The 10,021-nt window shown below is 40.5% G+C and overlaps 1 protein-coding gene across 1 annotated transcript in view; it reads right to left on the bottom strand.

Annotated features, from left to right (window-relative positions):
- Nucleotides 1-379: 379 nt before the first annotated feature.
- LOC135523451 (myomesin-2-like) overlaps nucleotides 380-10,021 on the bottom strand; it is a 38,758-nt gene continuing 29,116 nt past the window's right edge. The window contains exons 30-37 of the mRNA XM_064950126.1: nucleotides 8,819-8,906; nucleotides 8,676-8,714; nucleotides 8,032-8,137; nucleotides 6,937-7,100; nucleotides 3,049-3,085; nucleotides 2,779-2,801; nucleotides 2,628-2,683; nucleotides 380-1,517 (exon numbers count right to left, since the gene is read on the bottom strand). Of these exons, the coding sequence (XP_064806198.1) occupies nucleotides 1,056-1,517; nucleotides 2,628-2,683; nucleotides 2,779-2,801; nucleotides 3,049-3,085; nucleotides 6,937-7,100; nucleotides 8,032-8,137; nucleotides 8,676-8,714; nucleotides 8,819-8,906 (975 nt within the window). The 3' untranslated portion in view covers nucleotides 380-1,055. The remainder of the gene's footprint in view (nucleotides 1,518-2,627; nucleotides 2,684-2,778; nucleotides 2,802-3,048; nucleotides 3,086-6,936; nucleotides 7,101-8,031; nucleotides 8,138-8,675; nucleotides 8,715-8,818; nucleotides 8,907-10,021) is intronic.

Raw genomic sequence — 10,021 nt, 5'->3', positions numbered from 1 at the left:
TGAACATACTCAATTAGGTTAGGAGTACACAACATGAATAAAGTGAGTTCCTTTCCCGCCAAAACTAGACATGTGATTGTGATTTATTAACAATATCCTTGTGGAGATACTTGATTAACAACTCCCATTGAATAGTGGGGAATCTGATGGCAAGTTGTCAGTGGGCAAACAGCCATAGGTGCTCCATATACATGAATTGATTTGTGGAGTTGAAAATGAGAGTGGGCAAAGAGGTAGGGAAAAGTGCTGATGTGATTCAGATAGGCCTATAGCCACTCTAATCGCTTACATATTTTACATTACGACTGCATTCAGACACCTTGGGTGAGTGTACGCTGGAACCCAACAGTAAACAGCTCAGGGACCACACAGTGAGAAGTGATTTTTGCTCCTTTTTATTAGCACAAAAGCAAGGGGAGACATACGGCGGCGAGAAGGGTAACGTGATTTATTGGGGACAGTGACTAGAATCGCCGCGCCTGCCGCTGTGGGCTAAGTGGAGGTCCAGCTCTTTGGGGTTATCCATCCGTAGGGACAGCCAATACCTCAACATTGCACCAGCTAATTGAAAGTGCAGCTTTTAAAACAGAGATGTAATAAACTAACCATCAACGCTGGTCAATTTTTACCAAAGCACCCAAAGTGAGACAGAGACAAGTTCATTAGAAGGGACATTCAGCTTAGTAAACCTTGATGACAACCCCCCCAGTGAGAAATGAGAGACATCTTGTCTTAACGTTGGAATCCTTAGTTGCAACATACATTTTTGGACTTGTAAATTAATGATATATACCTGATTCTCGATGAAAATAAATTATAAATGCCTCATGATATTAGTTTAACTGTCATACCCTATCAAAACACAAAAGCTTGTTTTAACACTGTATAACCAGGGCCATCCTATAGCTTTTTACCAAAATAGGCGGGGTGTTGCTATGTTATTGTTTCAATAAAGGATTCTAGCTTTAAATAAAGTTATATTTCATGACTCATGCAAAAAGATCAATCACTTTTCATTGTCTTGTCTCTCTTTGGAATTGAAGTGCTTCGGTTGTTTACTTTCTCCTTGTTGGGGTAGGGGACTTCATGCTACGAGCTGGGGTGGGAGACTTCATTCCCTTAGGAGAGGTGGGGGACTTGGCACCGGCTGGAGAAGAGACATGGGAAGGAGCTGGGGAAGGGGCAGGGGTGACAACCTTGGGACCTGGGATCTCAATAGGATGTTTAGGTGGGATGATGGACTTGGGTGTTAGCGTTGGTTTGGCCTGTGGAATCGTGTCTCCATGCTTGTAGGCGCTCACAACGATATCCACGGACTCTCCTCCATATTTGTTCTGCACCGTCATAGTATACCTGCCACAGTCTTCCAGGGATACACGCTTGATGGTGAGACTGGCGAACTTCCCAGATTCGAGGGACACCAAGTACTGGTCATCGGTATACACCTCTGCACCATTTTTTAACCAGGTGACTTGAGGTTTGGGGTCACCGCACACTGTGCAGGTCAAACTCAGTGTCTACCGAGCAGGGCAAAGGAATTGAAACACCGTTGGTTACCAACACAGATATAACAGAAGAAGATAGAATGTTGGAGTGCTGTTGTTTGATTTAATCAGAGTTTACTATGCTTATCGTGTCTTGTTAAATCCCTAGTCTCTCCCCTCTTGCAGCCCCAAGGTAAAATAACCAATCACACTACAAACAAGTGTGTGTAGTCACTTTGGAGAGAGGTGCAGTTACAGTGACCTTTACAAGTAGCTCTATTCTGCCATTATGCAAACCATATGACATGTCTACACAATATTCCTATCATATACATCACGCATGTGTTTCATAAGGACCCCAGTTTATGTTTTTCCCGCAATATATCATATGCTGTATGAAGTCTGACATGAGGTGCTGTGAAATGCAATATAACACCATAATCTTCCACCTAAGAGTGATTTTCCAGTGCTGTGCAGTGCTGTAAAGTACTTAAGTAAAAATACTTTATAGTACCTCTTAAGCAGTTGTATCTGTACTTTACTATTTCGATTTTCGACAACTTTTACTTTAGTACATTCTTAAGGAAAATTATATACTTTTTACTCCATACATTTGCCCTGACACCCAAAAGTACTCTACATTTTGAATGCTTAGCAGGAGAGGAAAATGGTCCAATTCACGCACTTATCAAGAGAACTTCCCTGGTCATCCCTACTGCCTCTGATCTGGAGGACTCACTAAACACATGCCCCTGGCTATCCGTAAATAATAAATAAAATTAAATGGAAAAAAAAAGAAAATGGTGCCATCTGGTTTGCTTAATATAAAGAATTAGAAATTATTTAAACGTTTACTTATGATACTTAAGTATATTTGAGTAATTACATTTAAAACCAAAACTTTTTTACTTTTCTCAAGTAGTATTTTGCTTATATTGACTCAAGTATGACAATTGGGTACTTTTCCCACCACTGGTGCTGTGTATAATGTAACAGTAGGTTACAGTGGACATCAGCTGCATCCATCTGGTTATGATAGTTGACACTGACCTTCGCAATGTGTTAAACCATGTCTGGTTACCTGTTCTAGTGTTAAATATATTCGCATCATTGTATTCAATTGCAAAATAAAAGGTAAATTACCTTCTTCTCCATGATGGTAACAACATCAGGGAGACCGCCCAGCACTTTGCCACGGTCTAAAAATGAAGATATTATATAATAACAATATTGTCCGAATCAGAAAATTCCCACAGAGCCACAATCTACCATCATGACAAGAGAATATACTCACTGGCTTCAGCATATGCTTCCTCTCTGGAAAACAAGGGGAAAATGGCAGTGAGTTCATTAGCACAGTGAGGCTTTGTATATTTCACCCCAAGACTGTAACTCCATATACATGCTCTGCATTACCACAATACATTAACACTATATAGGAATTCAAGCTGTGTTTTATCTGTAATGAAGATTAAATGTATATAGTATTATTGACCTGCATACATGTGCATGAAACAACGCGGAAATGAATACACTGAACAGAATTATGACGTGATTATCTTACTTGAGAGTTGTGAATTCCGCAAAGGCTTTATCGTAGGCTGTGAAAAAGAAAGAAAATATTGGCTTTTCATGCATGTAATAATTAAACCGCTCTAATTACATTATTTATTATTTATTATAGTTAATATGCACGATGCAACGTGGAGTGCCTGGACACAGCCATTAGCTGTGCAATACTGTGCAGCCGTATTCATCGACCTTGCCAAGGCTTTCGACTCGGTCAATCATCGCATTCTTATCGGCAGACTCAACAGCCTTGATTTCTCAAATGACTGCCTCGCTTGTTTCACCAACTACTTCTCAGATAGAGTTCAGTGTGTCAAATCGGAGAGCCTGTTGTGCGGACCTCTGGCAGTCTCTATGGGGGTGCCACAGGGTACAATTCTCGGACCGACTCTTTTCTCTGTATACATCAGTGATGTTGCTCTTGCTGCTGGTGATTCTCTGATCCACCTCTATGCAGACGACACTATTCTGTATACTTCTGGACCTTCTTTGGACACTGTGTTAACTAACCTCCAGACAAGCTTCAATGCCATACAACTCTCCTTCCGTGGCCTACAACTGCTATTAAATGCAAGTAAAACTAAGTGCATGCTCTTCAACCGATCGCTGCCTGCACCTGCTGGCCCGTCCAGCATCACTACTCTGGACAGTTTTGACTTAGAATATGTGGGCAACTACAAATACCTAGGTGTCTGGTTAGACTGTAAACTCTCCTTCCAGACTCACATTAGAATCGGCTTCCTATTTCGCAACAAAGCATCCTTCACTCATGCTGCCAAACATCCCCTCCTAAAACTGATTATCCTACCGATCCATGACTTCGGCAATGTCACTTACAAAATAGCCTCCAACACTCTACTCAACAAATTGGATGCAGTCTATCACAGTGCCATCCGTTTTGTCACCAAAGCCCCATATACTACCCACCACTGTGACCTGTATGCTCTCATTGGCTGGTCCTCGCTTCATATTCGTTGCCAAACCCACTGGCTCCAGGTCATCTATAAGTCTTTGCTAGGTAAAGCCCCGCCTTATCTCAGCTCACTGGTCACCATAGCAGCACCCACCCGTAGCGTGCACTCCAGCAGGTACAGTGCCTTGCAAAAGTATTCGGCCCCCTTGAACTTTGCAACCTTTTTCCACATTTCATGCTTCAAACATAAAGATATAAAACTGTATTTTTTTGTGAAGAATCAACAACAAGTGGGACACAATCATGAAGTGGAACGACATTTATTGGATATTTCAAACTTTTTTAACAAATCAAAAACTGAAAAATTGGGCGTGCAAAATTATTCAGCCCCTTTACTTTCAGTGCAGCAAACTCTCTCCAGAAGTTCAGTGAGGATCTCTGAATGATCCAATGTTGACCTAAATGACTAATGATGATAAATACAATCCACCTGTGTGTAATCAAGTCTCCGTATAAATGCACCTGCACTGTGATAGTCTCAGAGGTCCGTTAAAAGTGCAGAGAGCATCATGAAGAACAAGGAACACACCAGGCAGGTTCGAGATACTGTTGTGAAGAAGTTTAAAGCCGGATTTGGATACAAAAAGATTTCCCAAGCTTTAAACATCCCAAGGAGCACTGTGCAAGCGATAATATTGAAATGGAAGGAGTATCAGACCACTGCAAATCTACCAAGACCTGGCCGTCCCTCTAAACTTTCAGCTCATACAAGGAGAAGACTGATCAGAGATGCAGCCAAGAGGCCCATGATCACTCTGGATGAACTGCAGAGATCTACAGCTGAGGTGGGAGACTCTGTCCATAGGACAACAATCAGTCGTATATTGCACAAATCTGGCCTTTATGGAAGAGTGGCAAGAAGAAAGCCATTTCTTAAAGATATCCATAAAAAGTGTCGTTTAAAGTTTGCTACAAGCCACCTGGGAGACACACCAAACATGTGGAAGAAGGTGCTCTGGTCAGATGAAACCAAAATTGAACTTTTTGGCAACAATGCAAAACGTTATGTTTGGCGTAAAAGCAACACAGCTCATCACCATGAACACACCATCCCCACTGTCAAACATGGTGGTGGCAGCATCATGGTTTGGGCCTGCTTTTCTTCAGCAGGGACAGGGAATATGGTTAACATTGATGGGAAGATGGATGGAGCCAAATACAGGACCATTCTGGAAGAAAACCTGATGGAGTCTGCAAAAGACCTGAGACTGGGACGGAGATTTGTCTTCCAACAAGACAATGATCCAAAACATAAAGCAAAATCTACAATGGAATGGTTCAAAAATAAACATATCCAGGTGTTAGAATGGCCAAGTCAAAGTCCAGACCTGAATCCAATCGAGAATCTGTGGAAAGAACTGAAAACTGCTGTTCACAAATGCTCTCCATCCAACCTCACTGAGCTCGAGCTGTTTTGCAAGGAGGAATGGGAAAGATTTTCAGTCTCTCGATGTGCAAAACTGATAGAGACATACCCCAAGCGACTTACAGCTGTAATCGCAGCAAAAGGTGGCGCTACAAAGTATTAACTTAAGGGGGCTGAATAATTTTGCATGCCCAATTTTTCAGTTTTTGATTTGTTAAAAAGTTTGAAATATCCAATAAATGTCGTTCCACTTCATGATTGTGTCCCACTTGTTGTTGATTCTTCACAAAACAATACAGTTTTATATCTTTATGTTTGAAGCCTGAAATGTGGCAAAAGGTCGCAAAGTTCAAGGGGGCTGAATACTTTCGCAAGGCACTGTATGTTTCACTGGTCACCCCCAAAGGCAATTCCTCCTTTGGCCGCCTTTCCTTACAGTTCTCTGCTGCCAATGACTGGAACGAATTGCAAAAATCACTGAAGCTGGAGACTCATATCTCCCTCACTAACTTTAAGCATCAGCTGTCAGAGCAGCTTACAGATCATTGCACCTGTACATAGCCCATCTGTAAATAGCCCACCAAACTACCTCATCCTCATATTGTTATTTATTTTTTGCTCCTTTGTACCCCAGTATCTCTACTTGCACATTTATCTTCTGCACATCTATCACTCCAGTGTTAATGCTAAATTGTAATTATTGGCCACTATGGCCTATTTATTGCCTTACCTCCCTAATATTACCTCATTTGCACACACTGAAACATATCGTACCTCATTATTGTAATGTTGTTGTGTTTTGCCTGAAATAGCTCATCCTCGCTCACTCATTACTGTTTCCAGCCCACACATCGCATGACCTGTCAGGGACCAGCCCTTGATTATGTTTGTCATCAAACAGTCTGTTGACTAACTGAAGTCTGAGCCAGGATTGCACCTTTGATATTGTTGTTCCTGTTATTTCATCCACCGGATTAGCCTAAATATGCTGCTTGCTTCTGTGTACCCAGCTGCAGAGATGCCCTTTTCTTTGTATTATAAATGTAGAAATCAGTGTGAAACTGGACACTGCCTGGGTTACCGTGGCAGGACTACAGTAGAGTGGCCAATAGTTGGAGGTGGTATGATAAAAACTACAACAGTTTTTAGTAGTTGGTCATTTTGATAAAAATGCGCAGTGTTCTCATTACTGTGGTCCAGCTGAAGACTCCACCTCATTGATATACTGCCAGAAAAAATGGTAATGATATACAACCTCTGTTTTTTTCAACATTTAGATGTTAGGTACACACACTAATGAAGACTGGGCTGGGAATCCAATGCATACGAATGAATGTGAATATCTAAAATGGTGAACTCCATTGATCAGGTGCATCATTTACAGGTTACCATTATTATCCTGGTATTGTTCTAAAGGTTCATACATGCTGAATGTGCTAATATCACTGCGTTCATGTGTTATGCTATTTGCAAGACGGAAGGAGAAGTAGGTTGTTGAAGTACAAGTACGATGCCATATATACTGTCTATATGATCTGGCTTACCGTGTCCAGAGAGGTCGATGGTGCGAGTATAGGTCTTATCCGTATCTATTATCTGGATGTGGTAAAGACCCTTATCCTTGTCTGTGGGTTCAATGATCTCCATAGTGGCCATGGCTGGGGTACCTCCAATATGCACCTTCTCAGAGTGAGAGAGTTTCCTTTCCCTGGAATGGTAAAGGGGAGGAACAGATTGAGCATAATAATTATTGTTTGGGATTGAAAAAACACTGCTATTGAAGGTATCCATTGTGTTGGATTGAGTAGGCCCCTAAAGAGCAGTCAATGAAAAATTGTATGAACTAATTCACAGGTAGCTCAATGAGGACCTAATTAGGATCATACAAACATAACATGAAATTGTGATTGATTCTAATGAAAATGGTAGAATATCCTAATTTCTCTCATAATAAGTATCATTTTCTAGTAGTTTATCAAATAATGACCAGCTGCAGTTGCCTTTCTGGACCATTTGAGCATCATCATTATGTTATTTATGTGCCATGGCCCTCTTGGCAGGCAGGGAGGACCTGAAACAAGCTCAAATTTGTGAGGAATCATAGGAAATGGTGAGCTTTGTTCAGTCATTGCGTGTGAAATTGTTGCCGTGCTGTGAAACTTGCTCCCCTTGTCTATGCCATGCACGCCAGAAGAAAGAAAAACCCAAAGCAGCTACTTCAAAACGTTCATACAGGGATGAGAAGACCCACGCATGGTTTAGCTGAAACTGGTTTGCCTTACACAAGCTGCTGTAACCGATGACTTCCCACAAGTGTTTTTTAAATTATCCTGGAGCTATTCTGCTAGGTAGGCCTACTAAATATTTCCTTAGGACCGAGCATTAGTGAGAGTTTTTATTTGTTTTTGTATTGTTTGTGTGTGAAGAAAGGCTCTGGTGTCACTGTTGTTTTACATTTTTACTAAAGAGTCACAATTTTTGACAAAATCTCAAATCATGTTTACATGCCTGGCTCATGTTACGCCTTGGGATAAAACCTTGTGTGGATTCTATTTACATGAACATTTCCATAATTTTGCATAATTTAAGAAAAGAAAAGACCCCCACCCCCCATATTTAAATACTTAGCATATGCTTACATGTGCAGCCAATGGATTTTCATCTCCTCTGTGTAGTATTTCATGTGGCATTGGAGCTGAATGCCTGTTGCTGTGCAGTGAATTGCCAACTCAGTTGCAGAGGATCCTGGTGAGCGAAAAGGAAAGTCCAAGCGTCCTTTAGTGTACATATGCTGACATATATGTTCTATATGACTCTTAAATTAATAATATAACTTCTGAGATAGACACAACTTGGTGACTTGCTGTGGTTTACTAATTGGTTGGCGAGTGCAGGGAATTGGAAATCAGCACAACAAATGCTGTAATGGGGATAAGATTTCAGGCTAGGACGACAGGTACAGATTTGTTACTTCAGCCCAGTTCATGAGGGTAGAGTAACAAGACCCTTGATATGCCCACTGGCTGTGTAATCCGCCTCATTAGTTTTGCTGCACTGATTTAGCTGCACTGAGAAAAACCACAGAACTGTTTGAGGAACACATTATCTGTAATCTAACAATCAAGTCCAACTGATTTATTGCCCTGGTTGAATAATGAGTAGAATAAATTGAAATACGTTTTTAAAGTATGCTAAAGTATGTAAAAGCATGCTAAGATATACTAAGTATACTAAAAAGGGAAGTGGCAATCAAGCACCTAAACATGAAGATATTTGTACCTACCAGCAAATTTAGAAAGCTTGTTGATAATTTCATCAAAAGCTGTAAGAGAGATGATGATAGAACAAAATTACATTCAAAGTATGTTCACAGTAAGACAATATATTTCACATACAACATGGTATCATTTTGATAATAGTATTTACCATGGCCAGATATTTCAATTTGGGACTGATCCTTTCCTCTGTCGTCACTGATGGTAGCTTTGTAAATGCCAGTGGAAGCCTTGGAGAACTAGGTCGGATAAAAAAAATCAAATTAGAATAGATATGTCTCAAATTAGTAGATATGTCTCAGTAGATATGTCTCAAATTAGAATGCAGTAGAAGGCCTCAAATTGGAATGCAGTAGATAGGCCTCAAATTGGAATGCAGTAGAAAGGCCTCAAATTGGAATGCAGTAGAAAGGCCTCAAATTGGAATGCAGTAGAAAGGCCTCAAATTGGAATGTAGTAGAAAGGCCTCAAATTGGAATGCAGTAGAAAGGCCTCAAATTGGAATGTAGTAGAAAGGCCTACCCTCTGTAACAGTAGCATTGACCACGTAAGCTTCATTAAAATCCTTACATTGAGATTGGAATTGTTTTGCTTTAGTCAATTCCGGTTCATACACTGTCTCTAACCACATTTCCATCCACAATTTTTACATGACTAAAGTCATACCATATTTTTTTAAAACAGCTGTGATGGAAACAGGAAGTTTCAGTACAATTTTATAAATGCTGACAGATCATTTGTTAGTTCAACATTGGTGCTTTCTTTTTCTGCTGGTAAAATGTATCACGTTCGAAATGGCAGTGGAAGGCCTTTATGCACAAATATTGATATAATAACCATCATATCGAAGTACCATTCCGCGATGATATGGTATGTAGTCTACTTCTCCCACTACAACTGGGGGAAACCATGCAGTTTATTAGGCTACAGATGAAATAAGTAATGATGAACTTCACAGGGTGATGAAAGTGCACAGTGATGAGCGTGATGCTCCTTTCCAATAAATACCAAGGGTCTTATTCTGATGAGATGGTATTGATGCTTGACTGCCATTTGATAGATAAAAATATTCTCGCTATTATCCATAATAATCTCAAGATGTTGACTAGCCTACCCGCACAGCCTACCTGCACTGTATCTACAAGCTGTTGGCTAGTGTGCACATGCCAAGACCAGAGTAGACACATTTGCAAAACTATCGCTAGAGTTGTAAATACGATGGAAACACATTGAACTTTACATTTGTATTTGGTACGTCACAATTTAAGCTGACTTTTATCTGCAACGAGTCAGTTTGGTGGAAACACACCACTGGTGAAAAACATTTTTGAATATTTTTGGGGGAATATTCGCA

This window comes from Oncorhynchus masou, chromosome 31, assembly GCF_036934945.1.
Source record: "Oncorhynchus masou masou isolate Uvic2021 chromosome 31, UVic_Omas_1.1, whole genome shotgun sequence".
NCBI classification, from domain to species: Eukaryota; Metazoa; Chordata; class Actinopteri; order Salmoniformes; family Salmonidae; genus Oncorhynchus; species Oncorhynchus masou.
Note: the sequence above shows the minus strand (reverse complement) of the source record. Positions and strands in the feature narration are given on the sequence as shown.